The following is a 22,171-nucleotide window of genomic DNA, read 5'->3' on the forward strand; positions in this document are numbered from 1 at the left end:
TTTGCGGTCAGGCAAAACCCCTCAGTAAAAAATGGCTTACTAGTATTTGTTATTTATGTTTTGGATATTCACAACTGATACTTCTTGGATTGTATTGGTGACTTGTGGCGATTTTCGTCGTCAGAATTTATAAAAGCAAAACAAAAAAAGTAATAATAAAACTAAAAATGCAAAAATGGGAATTTCATTATTTCCATAAAAAGTCGCATAACTTCGACTCTACAAGATATTACTCGACTAAAAAAGTATCAAATTTTGAATCATTTGACAGAAATTAAATTTCCTGAATTAATAAACCACCATTAACCGATTTTCAAGAAAGATTTTTTTTAAATGTTTTAAAATTTAACCCCTTCCCCGAAAAAAACTGGTCTCAGTATCCAGCATAATTCTCAATCACAGCATACCGACAATGTGAAACTCATATTTTAGGCATTCATAATTTAAAAGACAATTATTTGCCCAAAATATCTGAACAATTCAGGCGTGTGATTTTTTTTATAGGGTTACAATTACTATAAAATCGTAAAAAGTAGAACTTACAGAATTTCAGAATTTCTTCTATATCACCCGTTGTTATCTTTTTTCAGAATACCGTAGTTTAAACAAGATTTTGTGTGATACAGTAGATTTGTATAGTGTTTAAGCTTTCAAATCGGCCAGTAAATTAATATTTGAACTTTTCCAAGTAAAGTTGGTGCAAAAATTACCACCCCTACCCATGAAAAAATAACCTCAACATGAACCAAAATGTTAATTTTTAACATATAAACGGCGTACACTGGGCATATTGCGGGCGATTGCTTTCATTATCGATGCATCCAACATATTTGCTAATTTCAAGAGCGTAGGTGACAATAATGTTTTTTTTTCTCATAAAAATGGAAAATTCATAAAGAAATTCAAACCCCTGATATGATCAGATATGATGAGTAAATCATTATCCTAATTATGAATGGCTAAAATATGAGTTTCACAGTGTCGGTATGCTGTGAATGAAAATTATGTTTGATACTGAGACCAGTTTTCTAGGGGTAAGGGTAATCTTTATATATATATATTTTTTGAAAATTCTTTCTTGAAAATTAGTTTTGGTGGTTTATTAATGTAGAAAATTAAATTTAGTCACCCAATAACCTGTAGAGTCGATTTTATGCAAATTTTCGCGGGAGTCGAAATTCCCATGTTTTTGGAATTCAAAAAATATATTCTGACTACGAAAATCCCCACAAGTCATCAACAGAGTCCCAGGTGTATTGTGATAATATTGAACGTAAATAACAAATAAGCTATTTTTACTATAGAATAAACACTCTATGGTGACTGGATACACTACCCAAGTATATTTCGTTCGGCATTTTTCTAATCGGCGTTGTGACGTCTACTTTGCCTTTTACGGACTAATTTGAAGTTTACACGGGATCGAAAAGTTCCGGGGTCACATGTCATCATGAATTTTTTGTCGACATCACGTAAAGAAGAAATCACTGCACGTAAAGAAAAGAAAATGCACATAAAGTATTTAGAGATCGACATAACGTAAAGATGAAACGACCTCACGTTATAAGAAAACCACTGCACGTAAAGATAAATCCACATAACGTAAATATATGTTGACATAACGTAATCATAAAACGACAGAACGTTAAGACAAAGTTACAGAACGAAAAGACGAAATGACAGAACGTAAAGACGAAATGACAGAACGTAAGGACAAAACGACATAGTGTAAAGATGTTCCTACATAACGTAAATACAAAATAACCACATGTAATTATAAAACCACAACAAGTAATATAAAATTGACAACACGTAAACAAATGTGTATCTCATGTGAGAGGATTCCATATTTATTGATAAACTAGTCAAATTACGTAATAACTTCAAGTTGGCGAAAAAATGAAAAATCATAAAAAAAGAATAATTACTGTTAATTTATACAATAAAAACAATAAAAAATTAATGATCATAACAATTACATTAATACAAAAATCATATAAATTTATAAAATGTATAATGTACAAAATGTATATAATATCATTCGATACTCAATTGCCAAAATCACACTAATAACAGTGTTTAACTCAAACAACTTTTGCTTCTCCTCGGCGGTTCTGGTTCCGTTTTGACCGGAAGTACAAAGAAACAACAGCCAGTATGACTAACATGGCAATACCCGTGACAACAGCTCCGACAACATACAATGGTTTCCCGTCGTCTTTTGTAACTGGTTTTTGTCCTGTTTTTGATGCTGCTTTAGAACCTGAAAATGTTTTTAAATGTTAATGCATTCAATTTCGTCACTCCATGCACATGTACATGTATGTGCCTTCCATATTCAACTTAACTATTGCAAGAAAATCATATACCGGGAAAGTACTTTAATCTTATACTGGGAAAGTACTCTAATTCATTTGTACCAGTTTTTGTGGTTTAGGGGAAAATGACCAGTTCGTAGATTCTTGATTTCGTGGATTTTAGAACTATATCATACAAACAATGGGAAATTTTCATTTCGATGGGAACCAAATTTCGTGATTTACCAAACCCAGTAAAACCACGAAAATTGGTACTCCACGAACAATAATATTTTCACAGTACATGTACGGTATTGGAAATGTTAAATTGCATTCTTCATAATGGTACTTAGTCATTTCAGAATCTTTCTCTGAATGGCTTAAATCATTTCTTTAAAACGTGAATGAATAAACCTACATGTATAGTACAAGTCTTCAAATCACTTCCGGTATGTATGGTATAAGTCATCATTTATTCTAATGAGCGACATTTGTTGTAAAATCGATTTCATTAAATATCATTAATTTCAGGGTATCAATTTCACGAGTGACCTCCTTACATGTATTTATTAAGCATGTTAAGATTTTTAGATATTAATATATGTGACAGTTGCCGTATAATGGACGGCTCTTGAATTGTATTAACTTCCTACTTACATAATATACCACCCCCCATTTCCCATATAAAAATCCCAATCCCTACTATATAATCCTTAATGCAATTTTTTTCTGATCAAATACTTGCATTATCAAATTATTTTTTTTAATTTTTAAATTCATGAATATTTAAATTGTTAATTTTAATTAATTTTATTAGATTTGTTTATATCAACAAATACTTTAAAAAACCATTTCCCGATTCAAAATCAATTTCCGCCATTCATCATCCCAACCCTTAACCTCCCCCCCCCCAATAAACCAAAATAAAAATTCCCCGTACAAATTCTGTATTTGAGGTTTTGTCGTCGTCGGTCTAGATTTGATTCTCGTTTATATCCTCAACCGTTTCCTCTGACAAGTCGCCAGTGAACACAATTTGTGACTGTTAAATCCAGGATTGATAACCCCAAAATATTTAAATACATATCCCATTGTTAGGATATGTAAATTTCATAAAATTAAAAAAAAACAACAAAAAACAAACAAACAAAAAAAAAACAAAAAAACAAAGAAAAAAGCAGAAAAGAAAACTTGTTATTGATAATACGACGGCGAAATGGTGCGTTTTATTTCAATTGTTGCACAAAAGTGGTACGTGTGCTTCCTATAGCACCTTAGTAGTAAGGCAACTAGATACACGGATTTTTTTTTATATTGAGTCTATTCGAGAATGATTGACATAAACAGTGCTTATTGAAGGTCTCAGTATCGTGTTAATTTTCCCATAGACTTCTATAGTGAAGTGCATATTTTTAGGATTTTAAAAAAAAAATATGTAAATTGATTCAATAAAACTTTCACTTATGTAGCATTTTTTAAGGACATGTGAAAAAATAATTTCCCGCAAAGAAAATAGGGTCAGTCCCTAGAAGATCGGACAGAAAAGTAGTCTTGAACTATAAATAGCCATTTTCCCTACTTTCACTTTCGTTTTGCACTCACCAAACCAACCTTTTCAGTGGAACATTTTTATGATATTATGTTGGATTTTCTTTTAAAAAAGTTCTTCATCTTACAGTGTGATGTTTGCTCTATTTTATAAGTCATTGTTCATATCTTTTGACAAAACATTACTTTGTAGAGAGGCAAAAAGAAAATGCACTATATTTTTATAGCATCCATGTTTTCACGTACACCCGCTCAGGGATATGCAATACGATACTGGTACCTGAATATGTGTAACAAACGTCATTTTCCCTTTGGATTATTCCCCTTTGGTCATGTGTTAGAATTAGTGGCTCAGGTAATTTAATATCTATTCAAGGTAAGCATTTAACAGGTGTGTGGGCCATTGTCATACACACTGATAGATTTAGTTAATTGGACTATGGACACTGGAACGGCAGTAAATAGACAATTCTTGAGTTAACTATGAGTTTTGCCAGAGCAATGAAATTTAAAATAAGGAACCATCAGTACAGCAAATTCCAAAATACTTGCTCATCAGGGTAATAATGTGCTCCAAGTGGATATTTTTGGGGAATCAGTTCAAGATGATACAATGTAACTAATCTACTTTCGAGTTAACCAATAGTTTGCCAAACTTTTATGAAGGCTGTACGGTAGTGATCGGATCATCAGCCGTGTTGAAATGGGAAAGTACACATCCATGGAAATTCAATTTAAACCTTGGCATATTAAGTGTGAGTGTGTATTTGTAAGAATCAGGAAAAAATGGGAAAAATCAGAAACATGCATGTCAAAACCCACCGATCGGACAGTAAAATTTTACTCAAGGATGCTTTCTTTATTTGAAAAGACCATTTTTTATCTCTGCATTATTGGATTTGCTCAGAAATTTTTCAATAAAAATCTTAGAAAAATGAGGGTTTTTTTGACAGAGTTATCTGCCCTTGGAATGTTCATTTTCAGTGCATTTCAAAGAAATTGTAACTCAATGGTCCAGCATGATATGGAAAATGTCTGTTTCCCTTGATTCTGATGGTGCAAAGTTAAATCACACTAGCAAAATGATGTGTTTTTTTTTCATACTCTGTTTCACTTACTGCCTGATTCTTACAGGGACTGACACTTAAGAAGAGAGTTCACTTTCTTTCTACATCTCTAAAAAAATAATCTAAATCATATGATGTTTTTGAAATAATGGAAGAAAACAGCTATACATTGTACAAACTTACATGTACATGTAGGTTACATAACCTGTCTTTACAAAGTTCAAAGTAGTTTATTAATTAAAAGTTCAATTCTGAAACATGACGTAAAGGAAAAAGCATACTATGCTTCACTTACTGCCTGATTCTTACGGGGTTTGACACTTAAGAAAATGGAGAAACATTGTAGAGTTAAAAATGTGGAAAATTTTATTGTGAAAATTGATGTAAAAGTTTGTTAGAAAATTAATTAACTTTCAAAACTGTAATTTTCGTTTTAATTTTGAAGCGACATAATTTAGAATGAAATTGTACTGTTATCAAGAGAGCTGTGGTTTAATGAAGATGGTCACCTTATATTTATTTTAGATTTTATTCTTTCGTTTGTCTTCCATTTATGTTGTATTTGGACTGTGAGAGAGTGTGAGCTTATATGCTCAATTTATTCTTTTGTTTCATTATTAAAAGTAAATTCTTATTGTTTGATTTTAACGCCAATTGAAAGATCAGTTGTGTTCTACTTGGGTTTTAAGAACCCTTCAGAGTGAAGTCACTTCGTCAAATATTTACGAAAGATGCTTTGTAGTACACTATTTTTGGCTGAAAAACGTGTTAAGTAGGTCTTTATTTTGCCTTACAGCGGAAGTACTTTTCTTTGTGATGCGTGCATCTTTTTCTTCAGCCGTCATTCGGAAGAAAATGTCTCTATGCCATGTGTCCATTTGTATGTACATGATACGAATACACATATCAACATTTGAATAACCAGCATAATACTTTATGTGAAAACGAAAATACATTACCGCTTCGAAAGTAAATGACTGCTTCGTCCTCTGCATAATCAATGGGTCCGTTAGTCTGCTCTCTGTCAATGGTAACACCAGAGCTGTCTTCCACATCATTTGCAACACGTTTTGAATGACAACGAGGCTCGCATGCATTTGAATAATCGTTAACGGGACAGAATGTCGCGTTACAGTAGACATACATGGAGTCGGGCTTAAATGCGTACTCGAAGTCTTGGAAGTGGAACCTGGTCTCATGTGTTCTGGTCAGTGATATAAAAGTATTAGGTTCGGCAGGACATCTGAAAATAATGTCAATACGTCTTAAGTACCAATCCATATAGAATTTAGACCCAGCTTGTAGTAAAGGTGATTCAGAATTAGAAAATCACGCCAAACATATGAATTTTTTTCGGTCTACATATGCTATATTTTCAAATAATGATAGTCCTTTTTGTATTTTGATCTGCACTCTTCAGAAAACCACACATCCATCTCTCACAAATATCATCCAGTCAACAACGATAACGCCCGCAAAGTGCCAATTTCAAACACAATTTATATTTATATTTTTTTCTAAAAAGCGCAAAACTAAGTCTAGTTATGTGATAAGTACTTAAATCTTGATAACTGTACACCTGTCTAAATCGAACTGATGTGTAACTGCAAAAGGAGTTCGATTTAGACAGGTTTCACTTTATTTTTTTGTTACGTCGGCTTTAATAGGCTGACAAATATCATGCGAGTCTATGACGGTGAGATGAAATGAATAGTTTAGAAATGGCCTTGTTTGCTAAATTTGGAATCATAAGTTATAAAAACTACTTTAAAGAAATGTATCGATATATTTCCTTTTAACTATAGCAGCAATATTTAAAGTCGATAGGGATTTCGTTTTGTAGTAAAGCAATGCAGCGTCTACTTACCCGTTTCTAATTATATAATATGTATACTTTTCGCTAGCGTATTTTGATGGTTTGGTAAAGCATTCTGAAAGCCTCATTTTCACATTGTAGTCATGAATTGGAGTCTGCGCACTAACATAAACATTCTGCCCAACCATATACGAGGGCGGGAAGCCGTTGAATTCATGTTGATAGTTTTTATCGCTGTAGAACTTTAGCTGTACTGGGAAATGCCCTGCTCCGGCTACTGCCTGCTGCGTGACACCATGGTGATTGTATATTAAATTCTCGTTTCCTTCTATTTTTGACATATCACATTCAACGTTTATCTGGAATCTGTATTCGTGGACTATAAATGGTTGGTACCGATCGTGTACTGCGTAAATTAGGGTGTTTTTATATATGACGCCATTTTGTGTTGTCTAAAATAGAGATAAATTTAATGATCTCATTTAAGCATAAAAAGACAAAACAATTGTTTGTCAAACGGGAAATTCGATGACAAATTACAACTGAGAACATTACATAAAGAATAGGATAAGATAAGGAACAAAGCAGGCAAAACGCTAAGAAGCTGAAAGGTACAAACGAATCTCGGAAAAACTGGGATGAAATTTAGGGCTCCGGAAGGGTCTAGTTGTTTTTTTTTTAAATATGAAATTACACTTAACATATAGGATTAAAAGTTTGCATATCATTGTGTATCCAAAGACTGAAACCCAAGTTTTTTTCAGAATGATCATTTTGTTGAATTATCAATAGATTTGTTTTAAAAAAATGGTCAATACCGTGTATGACATTATTAACAACCTCTGGCTGCCCTTTATAAACGCACAGTTGGATCATTCTATACGGATCATTGTTTAAAAAGACTACATCCATATTTGGCATTGACACCACGATGTTATAGCTTGAATTAGTAGTCGTTATATAACAATTTTGAGAATTATGCAATAATAGGGTTTGTAAGTCTCGTCATGTAACTCCGTGGTTTCACGAGAATGGGTCCATGTCTACCTTTCAAATGAATAGAGAATTGTCATTTTCAGAGCGTTGGATTCAGTACATAAAAGCAAAGCATATTTTCGTGTACATGTAAGAACACCTATGAAAATAACAAATACAGGTATCTAATTCTTAAGAAAAAGGTAAAATAGAAGATTTTGCATTGTAATACAGCGTTTTGAGATCCCGGAAGTAAACAATAAAATGCAGACCTGTCTCGGATTTCAATATTTTCTACTACAGAAATTCCGGTAAGAAAAATGAAACGTAGAACGAGACTTACAGACCCTGTATTAATAAATACATTTGTAAATTAAACCCACCATAACAAAATGTTTTTTTGTGCGTTTGTTGAGTGTTTAGTTTGTCGTCAAAAAGACATAACTGGGATAAACAAACCGTTTCGGAAGTACCACAAGCTGCGTAGTCTTCGTCAAATACAAGATAATCTCCAGATCGGTGTCCGGTGCAGCTGTGTTGTCCTAAGTAAACATCTCCGTCATTAAATCCGGAATACTTCTGTTCGAGAGGCGGAATGTGGACCTTTACATACCAACTGCTGTGTTGGCAGTTTACATTTATATATTTAGCATCGGTTTTCTCTGAAACAAATACGATGTACGAACAACCTGTTCTTTGTTTTGTTTTGTTTTCTTTTTTATTTACCTTACCCGGTCGTTTATGTTTTAATATCTTGATTTGAACACACAGCAAACAACCACAAATAAAATGAAATTATTATTATTTTTTAAATAATCAAGGAGGTAGACCTAGGATAAAGGAAATAACTCTTGAAATCAGTGCAATGATGTATCATATTCAATTTCACCAAAACCTTTTAAGCTTTATATCCAGCCTCATATCTTGATCTACACTTTGAGATCGATGGTAAAGGAAAAATATTGACAAAAATTTAAGACAAACGTGATGACATTTCATTCAGAATTGTCAACTTTCCTTTCATCTGTAGCAACATCCCTTGAGCACCTGTGTATGGAGTTTTCTTATCACAACTTCATTCCAGAGCTTACCTTAACTACGCAAACTTTTTGTATTGCGCTAGACTTCTTACAAATAGGCTTCTGGAACAGGGTTATGTTGCTACATGATTGAAGTCATCACAACAGAAGATTTGTGGTCGTCATCATGAACTCGTCGATTGTTACGTTTTCCTCTTTCCTCTATCCCGGATTTGACTTTCTATGAGCAACTCGGTGGGTGTTTCTAGAAAAGCAGGGAACGCTTACCCTACAAGTGCACCTGGTCCATGCTCCAAGTATTTAGTGGAATCCGAGTTGCTCATTCATTTTTTTTTACTTTGTATGTATTATTTCAGTTACTTTATGTTCTTTGTCGTTTTTGTCTGTCTTCTATGTCTTGTCTTTGTCTCTGGATTACATTCTTTTTTTGTCGCTAGAATCTTGGTTCCCTTGATTACTCTTTCAATTGAAACAGAATGAGATCAGTCAGAATTACTTTGATGCTAACATGAAATTGATGTAAAATCCTAAATACAAAAGTCCCAATAATTTGTTAGAGTTGTGTCCCTTACTCTAGGTCTACCTCCTAGCAGAGGGAATTCCCCAAGTTTGGAGGGTCAAATAACTCAAAACATTTAAAAGATCAAAGATTAAAGATCACGAGAGGAGGGTTGATTGTTGGATTGATTGTGATTAAACGTCCTATTCCAGGAACATGTACAAATGTACTTCATGCATTTCAAAACGAGAACGATTGACCAATCGAACAGATCCTGCTTTGCACTAGTCCGAAAATCTTAGCTGTATTTGAATGTGCACTAGGTATTACAGGTAGCTTACAGAACAACGGAAAAGCAGCGGCCACCATTCTGTTAAATCGTTGATGAAAAGAGAAAAAAATCTAAAGTTTCTGTGTAGTTTGTACTTACCGAGTCTACTACAGTTGGCGACAGTAGCCACAGTTCTCGAGAGAAACCCCTAGGATTCCAATGTTTTTTTACTTACCAAGTCCACTGCATTTGACGGCAGTAGTCACAAGTCGTGGGAGATAACCAAAGATTTCCATGTAGTTTGTGCTTACCAAACCCATCACAGTTGACGGCAGTAGTCACAAGTCGTGGAAAAACACCTACGATTTCTAAGTAGTTAATACTTACCAAGCTCATCACAGTTGACAGCAGTGGATAGAGGTCGTGTAAGAAATCCTACAATCTCCATATAGTTAGTACTTAACAAGCCCACCACAGTTGACAGCAGTGGATACAGGTTGTGTGAGTAATCATACACTCTCCATAGAGTTTGTACTTACCATGCCCACCACAGTTGACGGTAGTAGTCATTAGTCGTGGGAGAAAACCTACGATTTCCGTGTAATTTGTACATACCCAGTCCACAACAGTTGACGGGATTAGTCACAAGTCGTTGGAGAAACCCTACGATTTCCTTGCAGTTTGTACTTACCAAGCTCATCACAATTGACGGCAGTAGGTACAAGTGTTGAAAGAAACCCTACGATTTCCGTGTAATTAGTACTTACCAAGCCCACCACAGTTGACGGCAGTAGTCACAAGTCTTGGGAGAAACCCTACGATTTCCGTATAGTTTGTACTTATGTAATAGTCACTAGTGTAGGCCAGTCCTCTGAGGGCAGCCTCGTCTATACCATCTCCGATACCAACAGTTATTATTTTGATGCCTTTAGCCTTACATTCGTTGGCGGCTTGTTGAGCTGATGACTGACCGTCTGTTAGTAAAACGATGTAATTCTGAGCGTTCGTTCTATCACCATAGGATTGCTGGAAATAGAATTGGCAGGCGTGGCGTAATGCAACAGCAATGTCAGTACCACCAGAGGAGTAGCTCATCTGCATTACACTCCTCTCCATATCGGCAGGTCTTCTGATGTAAGAACTCAGATAGAACACGTCGTAATAGCTGTCGTCGAACTTGATCAGCCCAACTCTTATTAAATCATTCTGTACGTCAAGATGACGTATGGTGTCGACAATGGACCTCTTTGTTCTGTCGTAATCAGTTTGACCTACGCTTCCCGACTCGTCAACAACGAAAACGAGGTCGGCTGGATTATAAGAGACTGACTCACAACCTAAAAGACAGAATGTTTTATTGTGATGTTTTAAAAACAATGTACTATAGGAAGTATATACCGGAAGTTAGACAAGGATGGAAATAAAAGCAGTTTTTATTGATCTATGGCAATACCATTGATGTCTTGTTTGCAATAGTATTATTGTTTGCTTACGACACTACGATGAAAAGAGAAAAAAAAATGCCTAGCATTTACATGTGCTTCAGGTATCCTACAAAGTTTCCAAAAAGCATGAACATTACTCTACGTAATCATTCGAAACCCCATTAACTGAAAAAAAAATCATGGAGCAGAAGTGTGAAAGTTAAAATAGGGCATGTACGTGCATGTATATGTATCTACACTGGATATTTGTTTTCAACGAATAAAATGCTCTTGCCCAGTGATGTCTATCTATAGCTTTATCATAAATAGCATCGATAGATTTATATAAACAAAAAACAAACAAAAAAAAAAGATAATAGTTGCCTATTTAACTCCAAACACATAGAATAAAATATCAGCAGAAAATTAGTGCTTTTTGGCCCTAAAATATTTAAAGCAAAGCTGTAGGCTCTAAGTTATACGAAAGCCACTCGAAAAAAATATGTTCTGAAGTACATTTACTTTTAAGGAGGTAGACCTAGGATAAGGGAAATAACTCTTGAAATCAGTGAAATGTTTGTATTAAATTCAACTTCGCCAAAGCCTTTCAAGCTTTCATTTGAAACAGAATGAAATCAATTCAAGTTACTTTGATGCTTACACGAGACTGATGTAAAACACTGAAGACAAACGTTTTAATGATTTGTAAGAGTTGTGTCCCTTACCCCAGGTCTATTTTCTTAAATAATTTACCCGTAGAAAACGTTGTTGTCATCGGTTCCTCTGTAGATAAACTCTCTGGAACAGAAATAATCATCCCATGTTATAATACAGGTTATAATCGTAAGTATAACCCTACCCAAAAATATGATATGGTACATGCCAAACTAAGTCACACAAGCCACGGAGCAAAACTATGTATAAAAACATTAACGTATTTGGTTCTACAAAGCTGAGAATCATGTAAAAATGGCGGGAAAAAACGGATGTCCGAGGGTTGGACTTCCCTCTAGTCTGAACATTTTGTTAAATGGCAAATAACAGCGTTAAACCGGATTTTTGGGTCAGGCACTGGTCTGTACTCTATGTTTATTACATACAGGACTTGTATGTGGAAAACTGTCAAATCTATTGGGGTGGATAATGGGAGACGGGGAAATGGGATTTGGGATGGGGATTTTGAATGGGGAGGATGGGAACATTCGTTTTAAAAATATTTATTGACGTGAAAATACCTACAATTAAATTTAAAATTACAGTATAAATGTTGAATAATTTATAAATATAAACTTTATTTTGATAATGTAAATATTTGATAAGAAATATGCATTCTATTGGGGAAGGGGATTTTTCCATGAGGAATGGAGAATTTTCAAAAGGGGATGGGGATGGGGGTGGTGTAAGGTGTAAGTGGGACGTTTATACCATTCAAGGGCTTTAAGTTTATACTCTATTGTACCTAAGCTACATTTGTACTTTGTTTCTATGGATACAATGCAACAAATGGGTACGATTTGTATGGGTTGGATTACAATATCAGTGACTATTAATTCAGTAAACGAAACGATGAAAAGCAGTTGGATAAAGCGTATTTTTGTTTTTTCACAATGCCAGCCCAGGCGCGTATTCAAGGACTGGTGTGCCGGGCGTACGCCCCCCACTAAATCGGGAAGAAAGAACAAATCACCACAAGTTTCACCCAATAATATTTTTGCCTTGCTTTGCATGGCATTTAATTCAATTAACGCCCCCTTTAAACTGAAATCCTGGATCCTCCCCTGCAGCCTTTACGTTCATGTCGAACGTAACGAATTTTAAGGTCAATACTCACCACAATCAATATATATCTTTTTACTACAGTAGTTATCAGAACCAAGATCACGTCCGGAGCAGTGATCGATACCATAGGAGTTGTAATAATTGTAACTACTGCATGTAAGATCAGTCAAAATTGCAGGATCTGTTTCATACCTGCTGCCAACGTAACGTATGCTGAAATTAAAAGAATCAAGTTGAAACATGTTATGAAAGGAAAATTGAAATAAACAACGCGTTATAAACATAAAAACTACTTTTAAGTGTAAGTATTTGTAAGAATGAGGCAAAATGGGAAACATCTGAAACATGCATGTCAAATCCTTACCGACCTGACAACATGCTTTCTCTATTTGAAAAGACCATTATTTGATCTCTGCTTCATCACTGGATTTGCTCAGAATTTTTTCAATAGAATATTAGAAAAATGAGGTTCTGCCAGATTATCTGTTATTGATATGTTCATTTTCAGTGCATTTCAATCAAATTATATCTCAATTTACCAAAGTGATATTGAAAGTCTTGCTTTTTTTCCTCGACTCTGTTGGTCAAATTAAACTATTAAAATGGTGTTTTTTTATACCATGATTCACCCACTGCTTGATTCTTACAGATACTGATACTTACTGTACGATTACAATTGGGTTCTGTTTTCTTAACGTAACACTGATATAAAATATGTCTAAAGCAGAATTTGTTTTAAGACCATTTATATCAATTCAAATGTATTTTGAACCTCAGTAAACCTAACACCTGTCTAAACAGAACCAGGGTTATTAGGAAGGGTTTTTGTATATGTTTTAGTAATATTCAGTGATAACTTTAGGAATGAAATAGTTGCGCATTTATTATGAAATTATGTAGTTTAAAATAGTTGACTTAAACCGAACTTACACAGGTATTTGTTTAACCTTCTGAAGATATCCTGTCTATTTGTTTTTATTATAATATGACTCATAGATAATTGAATAGTCATTTTTCATATTTACGGAAAGCAAGCCATTTCATCAAATTTTTCAAAGGAACGTTACCCACCAACACCCGACAAACTGGCTGGCGGTCTCATTGGGGGAAAGGGAAAACAGTAAACATTTTTCTTGGAAACTTTAAGCATTTTCACTTTGGTTAAGTACCTGAATGGTTTGAAATAAGTTATTTAGAAGAATCCAAGTAATTACCGCGGCTCTAATAAATTGAATTTTTGAATTTGAAGTCTACTGCTATCTATTGCTCGAAATTGACAGTAAACCAGTCTGTCGGATGACAAATTTGTAGTATGTTACTCCCCTTTCCTTGAAATATTGAAAAAAACGAAGCCAAAGTCGGGAATATGGAAAAGGACTATTAAATTTACGAGATTTTCCACATATTTAATGTTGTGGTTAATAAATAATTTCAAAGAATTTTATTATCATTACTTACGATGGGTATCCCAGGTACTGACAGACCGGATTAAACATATAAGAAAATAGGTTGTTGTTGAAACACACATAGCCCCATCGTCCTCTTCCGTACACCTCCAACAATCCGTAGTTCCCATTGGTCAGACGTATAGATATATGTCCTGGAAAATGAAAATAATGGATTCCTAAATTGAAAAGACGCAAAATGATTTTAAGTCAACAAACAAAAAAAAAGCTGGAAAAACTGTAAGCATCAAATTGATATCCCTTTCCCTATTTGATAACATTCTCCTTTTGACCTGCAAATGGATTTCGATCATTTTTTTAAAGGTGCATGACAGAAATTTTTTATAAAGATTCATCAAATTTAATTCATCGGTGTAGCAGAATTAACGGACAAAAGATGGACCAGCCTCTGCGTAACTGAAGGCAGTACGGGGAACAGAAGGAAGGACGGACGAACACCATTATATCTATATACCCATGAGCAAAAGTAAGGAAAATTATAGCCTGAAGCCGCCAGTTTGTGTTTCTGTTACGGAACCGTCGTGCTTCTTAAAGTTTTTGGATCCATCCCTTTATAATATTTACCAAATATTCAACTAGAAATTAAATTCAGAATAAACTGACCATAATGACTTCCCAGTGTATAAGATGACATGGTAGTAGTCTCTTCGTATTGAACGGTGACTCCTGAAATTGACAATTAAACGTGCTAAAGTTATAGGATTATTCTGAAGTAAAAATTGAACTTGTAAAGATTAATAGAATAATTAATTGGGAAGAGTGAATAACCAAAATATTATCACGAGTGCCGAAGAATGCCTAAATTTAACGAGTGTGCTGAACTTGTTCCGCGTGCACGAGTTGAGTACTCAAGCGTTCTTGGCACGAGTGATCATATATATTTTTGTTATTCACGACAATTGATTGTTAAATTTATTATACAGATTTTCTCCACTTTCCAGTTTTCAGTTTGAATTTTATATTTTGTGAAAAACAGATTGATATTCGTGTTGTGAAGTTTTGGCTGGAGAAAGTTAGACAGTGAAATTACCGAATTTATTTCACAGTGTGAAAAATAGATTTTTTAAAACTGGGAACATTCGGTAAATCACTGCTATCTATATAATGAAATTTATTAATTACTTGCAACTTTATTTTTTGAGTGAAGTTTATCTACTGATTGTATGACTTGACTCAAGCATTAAAAAGTATTTTCTTTTGAAATAAAACTATACATGTATATTGAACAAAGGTCGGTTTGTCTGAGGCAAACATGACAAACAAAAGTTCCGAGCATCTCAGATGGTAACTTATTTTGTTTATATTACTATATAGATATAGTTCGAACTTTCATAAAATTGTGCAATGCCCGATCACTAAATGTTAATGTATTTACCAATAAAAGACCTGCCTGACAGTAATATGGGTCTGTAGGTAACAATTTCATATTATTACTAGGTGATTTAAGTAAATTGCAACTTTTTGGTCCAAGGAATTCTGTATATCCAATACAGCTGGCCGAGAATCAATAACAAGGTCAATACAGAAATCATCACATAATGAAATTTTTATTAATAAAAAGTATTTACAGTAAGATGGTTTGGTTGTGAACATCTTCTGATGTGAAAAATAAGTTTAAAATCAACACAGGTTTAAACAAACATTACACCCAACATCTTCAGTGTTGTTAAAAAATTAGTGTGCTACATATGTACCGATATTTACGAAGAAATGAGTGTATTAGATTCATGGTCTTTGTGATCTTTTTTAACACAAGGAAGAAACGGGATAGAATTTTAATTCAATTGGGGATTCAGCACGACCGCGGTCATTCTCGCATTCGATATTTTGAAATCAAACTGATTGTCACTTTTCAATGATCTGTGTATTCCAAATATTCAGTATTCCTGGTCTCGATTTCACAAACAGTCGTAAGTGTAAAGTTGATTGTAAGTAATGACGTCATAAACTAAAATAGCATTGTGACGTCATGATTAACGACTTTTTGTGAAACCGACGCCAGGCAACCGTTTAGTCTATTTATGGAATGTCTATTAAATTTCTCCGGTCTATGAAGAAGTAACCATAATCATGTGGTCACTTTAAATATTTTGAAGTGTGCACCAGGGACAGTCAGGTTATTTTAAATAGATCAAACAAATATATAACAGTAACTCCTTATAATTTAATCTAAGTACTAAAAGTTCAACGAGTAAATCATTTAAAAAAGTTTGATAATGTCACAGTCATTACAAAATTTGTTCTTTGAGATGATAACCGATTTTTCTATCCAATCAGAACCCGTGTTGTTTCTGAAATTAAATTATTCACAATTGAATGTTCGACAGTAATGACATCAAAATCACGGCGTAGGATCGATCTTAAAGGGGACCACGATCATCCATATCTCCGTAAAAATGGATCATTTCTTTGAATAACAGTACAGACTTCACTCCATATCTGAAGATATCCACGCCCAAATTATCTCTTATTTCTTCACTTTTTCTATCTTTGTTTTTACTTATATTCCATTCATGACTTCTAGACGCAAGTAAATGAGCCCAGGGGGTTCAGAGACACAACGTAAGCTAAAACCAAACTGTGTTCCGAACGTCCAGAATTGGACTGATCCCAACCAGGCCAATATCGATATTGGATAAATCGTACAGGCAAATTCGCTGTTAATAGTGTTATAGTTATTTTAATATTGAACGACTCACCTGTTGAACCACCTGATTTTGGATATTCTGAAAACAATAAACTATTCTTTTATCTGCATATAATTTGGATTTATTCAGTTTATTTCAGTAGAAACACATGTCATGGCCGGAAAATATATAATTTCTTTATGTTCACTGTAAAGACTTACAAAAAAATATATAATTCCATATTTTTAATTGTCGGAATCTCTCGGAATACCTTGTGCTTGATTGCTTTTAATTTGTACAAATAAATTTGACACTTCCAGTAATGTACACGCATTATAATTACATGCATCTCCGAAGGTGTACAACCTTGTATTACAGTTTATAGGTTCTGTAAGACACATGTGCTAAGAAATATACCTCATTGAGAATAAAAAATAAATAATTGATATGTAAAATGTCAGTGTAAGGTAAACTTAATTCTTTTGATATCTTTAACATGAATAGACCCTTTCGTTATAACTGCGGGATAGTCAATGAGCATGCTCAATATACACTTCAGCAGGGAAATTCTTTTGTTTTTTCCCTAGCCCTAATTCGCGGAATGTACGCATGCTCATGGCCTTTACACGAAAGGGTCTGTAAGAATAAACAACTCGACAGTACAATGAACGTTCACATAGGGTATGATACAGATTTATTCGTTCAAAAACATCCTTTATAAGTCCATGAACTTTCTTCGCTAAATATAGTGCCAGAAAACAATTTCACAAAAAAGCCGCGAAATTAATCACATGCAGCTTCCGGTTGGGTTTATACCCGAGGAAGTATATTGTACATGCAACTCAGATCATGCTACCGAATAAACTGGACGAATCAAAATCTTTAGTTAGAACAATCAATCAATCAATGTAGTGTAAATTACAAAAAGATTTTGAAAATGAAACTAGATGAAACCATCCTGCTCGCAACAAAGCTCAACGGTAGGAATAATGCTTCGAGAGGTAATGTGTGGGGAAAATGGATTTTTTCAAGGCAAGCATATTTTCACTCTTTTAAAAAAAAATGGACACTGAATTATGATTGCCCAACAGGAAGCCTTAATGATATGCAAGGAAATCGAAACTTTTTTCATTTTGATGACGTATTGGTAGTTACTGTAATTAACTGTCAGATTCACAGTGCTAAGCACCTCGTCATGGTACTTTTTACACTTATTGAAGATTTTATAACAGAAGAGCAAGGTACACAAGATATGCAGAGCGAACCTTGTTTTAGGTAAGAGTGATTAATTTCTCCTGCGTTCTCGACACGAATGTTCATTTTAATTTATTCACGACTACGAATTTGCCATCCTTTTCTACACATTAACGTGTTTACTATTATTTTAAAAGATTATTGGATCTTAACAATCGGCATAATAGTTTCCAAAACCATTCATGACGTTAAAAAACTCGTCATAACAATACCAATATTGATGTCAAGGGGAACATGTAATAGATCAAAGTTACATATATGAATTACACTTACTACATGATACACTTGCATCCTCACTATGACCGCAGTTGTTAGAGTACCATCCGTTTGACCTACACTGTGATACGTCAGCCTCGTTTCCGTTACATTGTAAATTGTCTAGCATTATGCTCCCATACCCTTCCCCAAATCGAGCGTTTTGATATGCTGTTACGCTTCTAAAAAGGTATATTTCATGGTTAGATGTAAGTCAAGTAAAAAAAGTACAATAACTCAAAAACCTTCAGTTCAAATACAAAACTTTTGTCCCTGAATTGCGAATAAATTCTGGCAGTTGTACATGTACGTATTTGTACTGATTTAATCATTTTATCCTAATATTCATATTCCATTACCAAATTAGAAAATAATGTTCAATGTCACCTTCCAGATATTGACTATCTACTTAAAACCTTTTCATCTAAGAAAATTGTTTGAAATTAGTTTATTTGTGAACCGCAAAAAAAAACAAATTAATTTTTAAAGTTTATAATTAATTGCTCTACCTAATACTCCTTAAACATAAAATCTAAAAGTGTAGATGACTATAGTATTATTGAGTAAGCTTTTCCATATTGGCTGAGTCATTGGTCCGAGGCTAGCCATCTGGGACTGAGACTAAGGCTTGCCTTGGATCAATAAGCCAATATGGAAATTAAACCTTACGCAATTATGGTTCATATTTATTGATTTCTGTTTTATTCGACTTAAAGAGCTGCCTGTTATATTGATACGACGCTTTATTTTATCATTTTGCGTATTAAGTTTTTCCCTTTTGTTGTGCAATACGTTAGAAGATAAAATCGTTTATCCGGTGACCATACAAATTGTTTCATTACCCATATCTATAGTATCCTAGCATAGCACAAATGACCTGGGCGTCACGTGTATCAAAATCATCATCACAAATTGTCCCCCACTGTCCATTATGGTAAAGTTCAACACGACCCTCCCACGAGTACGTTCCACCAACTAAACGGACACCTATAGTGTAAAAACAAAATGGAATGCAGGATGAGAGAAATTTTCGAAGCGAAGCGGCAAGTACAATAAGTAATTCTAACAATTGTCGTAGATAGTATTGTACGGCATGCAGTATAAAACAATTACTCTACAATTAATGCAAGAACATGGATTATTTTTCCAGACGATGCCTGCTGACCCACATTTTAGCATTCGATTCACCTTACCAAAACAAATGGGTAAATAGTAAATAAGTATTTTTTGTTAATGATTTATATTCTTACCAGTATACATTGGTGAGGTCATTGGCAGTTCTGTCGAAAGTTCATCTAAACATACACAAAATAATTTGAGTTGATATGGAAAAAAAGGTTTAAAATCATCGAATCTTTATACAGATAAATTATTTTTCTTACAACTTGAATTGCAAGATTTTTAAATCCCTATTGAAAAAAGCGTATCGGTTCCAAGTTTATCTTGCCTTTACGTAATTTTCATTTGTTGAATACTCCAGAACGAGAGACGATACTATAAAATTTTCCCCACAAGAGGTTGTCCTGAAACGCAAATGTCCTGAAACCTTGAGTCGTGGACTAGAGCACGAGTGTATAATGAAATATATTGTTTACGGAATAACACAGAAAAAAATGAAAAAAAAAATGTATACAGGCTTGATAATGTATTGCACTGGCATGACAATAAATAACACTCATTTCTTTATTTTCTTGGTAAATTCTTCCGTTTTAGAAATACATCTACATTAAACAATGCCTTACAGAATAGTTGTTATGAAATTTACGAAGACTTTACTTACCACATTCGACATATATCTTATAACTGCAGTAGTTGTTAGATCCAAGATTACGTCCTGAGCAGTGGTCGATTCCACTTGAGTAATAATTGTAGTTAGAGTTGCACGTTAGGTCAGTTAATATTGCAGGATCAGTTTCGTACGTCCTTGTCACGAAATTTGCGCTGAAATTATAGGGTAATGTTGTCAGAGTAATCAAGGGAACTAAGGTTATAGCAGTAATCAAAAGAATGTAATCCAGGGACAAAGACCAGACATGGAAAAAAACATACACAACAAAGAACACCGGTAGGGTGTGTCTCGATTTTAAACTGTAAGGAAATGAACAAAATAATATCTTCTCTGCTGATATGGATACACAATATCGGATGGCAACATTGCACTTGCCGTCATATACCATTTACAAACCTGAAAAACAAATTTGCAAGTGAAAAAAGGTAATTCGTCTACCAAAACACATAAGAGCATCAATGGGATATAACACTTCTTAAGTATTAGTTTTTGTAAGAATCAGGCAAAACAGGAAATATTAGAAACATGCACGTCAAAACCGCAAAGATCTGACAATGTAATTTCACTGAAGTATACTTTCACTATTTGAAAAGACCATTATTTGATCTGTATCACTGTATTTGCTCAGATATTATTTAATAGACTGATAGGAAAACGAGGGTTTTGATAGTGTTATCTGCCCATTTCAATGAAATACATGTAACTCCGTTTACCAAAATGATACGGAAAATCTTGTCTTTTTTTTTTTGGTACTGATGGTAAAAATAGTCAAATTAAACTTCCAAAATACCACGTTTCATCCTCTGCCTGATTCTTACAGATACTGACACTTAAGTCAAGTTTTAAACTTTCTCTTCGTTTTTTGTTCTTCAATAAATGGTATTGAGCACGGGTTACATTTTTAGTGAAACTTACGACGGATATCCTAGGTACCGACAGACAGGATTAAACAGATAAGATGATATGTATTGATCGTGACACACATAACCCCAACGACCTCTGTAGTATACCTCCAACAAACCAGAACTCCCGTTGGCTAGGCGTATAGGTATATGGCCTAAAAAAGAAAGGTATAATACGTGTCTTTGTCCCTACTTATGATACCCCAAACCCTGTTTTTATCAAAGTGGAAGTTGAAGCTGTCTTGATCAAAAACAAATATAACAAACTGGTGTCTTTTTCAATATAGTGAGATATTGCAAATCTGTGGGAGATTGTGTGCGAGTTTAGAGTTAGTTCAATATGAGGTGTTTTCAATAATGAAGTTATTGTATTCGGGTCTAATATATAGCACACTGTATCTCACGAAATGACTGGTATTATCACAGTAAACTCCGATCAGAGACTATCTACATACAAAATGTAGCGAGCCGAATAAAAAAGTAATACATGAAAACTGAAAATGAGAGAAACAAGAAGTCACACAAAAAACTATAGCACTAGCAATATGAACCACAAAAAACGGGAGTGAAATCAAGTGCTTAAGAAGGGTAAGCATGTCCTCCTCCGCCATATTGCAAGTGAGTATAATGCGGTAATAATTTAGCAAAATTTTTAGCAATAATACAGTCGTGCGACACGTGTCAAATACTAGGGCAAATGATCTTAACCTTAATATTCATATCATTGTATTATTGCGTAAGGTTTTCGATATTTCGATAGTTATTGGTTCTAAGGTTTTTCCGCCTCAGCCAAATATGACTTGCCATGGACCAATAACTGTGCCAATGTGGAAACTCTTACGCAATTATACATTCAATAACTAGCCAGTTCAATATATTTACCTATTCCAACAAGAATATAAACTTAGCCAAAAATATGGATGAAAACATTCCTTTGAAAACGAATTTTGAACATAAAATCAAGAATTGAAAATATCGGACTTAAGTATTTTCCGTTGTTTTAATTCACGCTTTACAATTCTTTTTTCATCTTTGCAGACAATCGTTTGTCTCGGTATTTATTCGTGAATCTAGATCTCGAAGAAACAGGTCAGAAATGGACCAATACGGATTTGTGGTATTGGTGTACCTTTACATTTTGTATTGTATTGAAAGTTCTTCC

General features: G+C 34.1%; 1 protein-coding gene across 3 annotated transcripts in view; it reads right to left on the reverse strand.

The window, feature by feature from the left end:
- Nucleotides 1-1,825: 1,825 nt before the first annotated feature.
- The window catches only part of LOC148596682 (scavenger receptor cysteine-rich domain-containing protein DMBT1-like), a 40,141-nt gene continuing 19,795 nt past the window's right edge, over nucleotides 1,826-22,171 (reverse strand). For 2 of the 3 annotated variants that reach the window (XM_088562793.1, XM_088562792.1), the window contains 15 exons: nucleotides 21,023-21,164; nucleotides 20,099-20,259; nucleotides 19,569-19,613; nucleotides 19,161-19,305; nucleotides 18,337-18,500; nucleotides 16,882-16,908; nucleotides 14,786-14,848; nucleotides 14,175-14,316; nucleotides 12,769-12,929; nucleotides 11,691-11,735; nucleotides 10,281-10,850; nucleotides 8,163-8,365; nucleotides 6,780-7,180; nucleotides 5,872-6,155; nucleotides 1,826-2,263 (listed from right to left, as the gene is read on the reverse strand). In XM_088562793.1, the coding sequence (XP_088418919.1) occupies nucleotides 2,085-2,263; nucleotides 5,872-6,155; nucleotides 6,780-7,180; nucleotides 8,163-8,365; nucleotides 10,281-10,850; nucleotides 11,691-11,735; nucleotides 12,769-12,929; nucleotides 14,175-14,316; nucleotides 14,786-14,848; nucleotides 16,882-16,908; nucleotides 18,337-18,500; nucleotides 19,161-19,305; nucleotides 19,569-19,613; nucleotides 20,099-20,259; nucleotides 21,023-21,164 (2,732 nt within the window). In that variant the 3' untranslated portion in view covers nucleotides 1,826-2,084. The remainder of the gene's footprint in view (nucleotides 2,264-5,871; nucleotides 6,156-6,779; nucleotides 7,181-8,162; nucleotides 8,366-10,280; nucleotides 10,851-11,690; nucleotides 11,736-12,768; nucleotides 12,930-14,174; nucleotides 14,317-14,785; nucleotides 14,849-16,881; nucleotides 16,909-18,336; nucleotides 18,501-19,160; nucleotides 19,306-19,568; nucleotides 19,614-20,098; nucleotides 20,260-21,022; nucleotides 21,165-22,171) is intronic. The other variant, XM_088562794.1, reaches the window with a different exon arrangement.

The sequence above is a fragment of the Perna viridis genome, chromosome 15 (assembly GCF_037379345.1).
Source record: "Perna viridis isolate PV_CMFRI_1.1 ecotype Kerala chromosome 15, ASM3737934v1, whole genome shotgun sequence".
In the NCBI taxonomy this organism is placed as follows: Eukaryota; Metazoa; Mollusca; class Bivalvia; order Mytilida; family Mytilidae; genus Perna; species Perna viridis.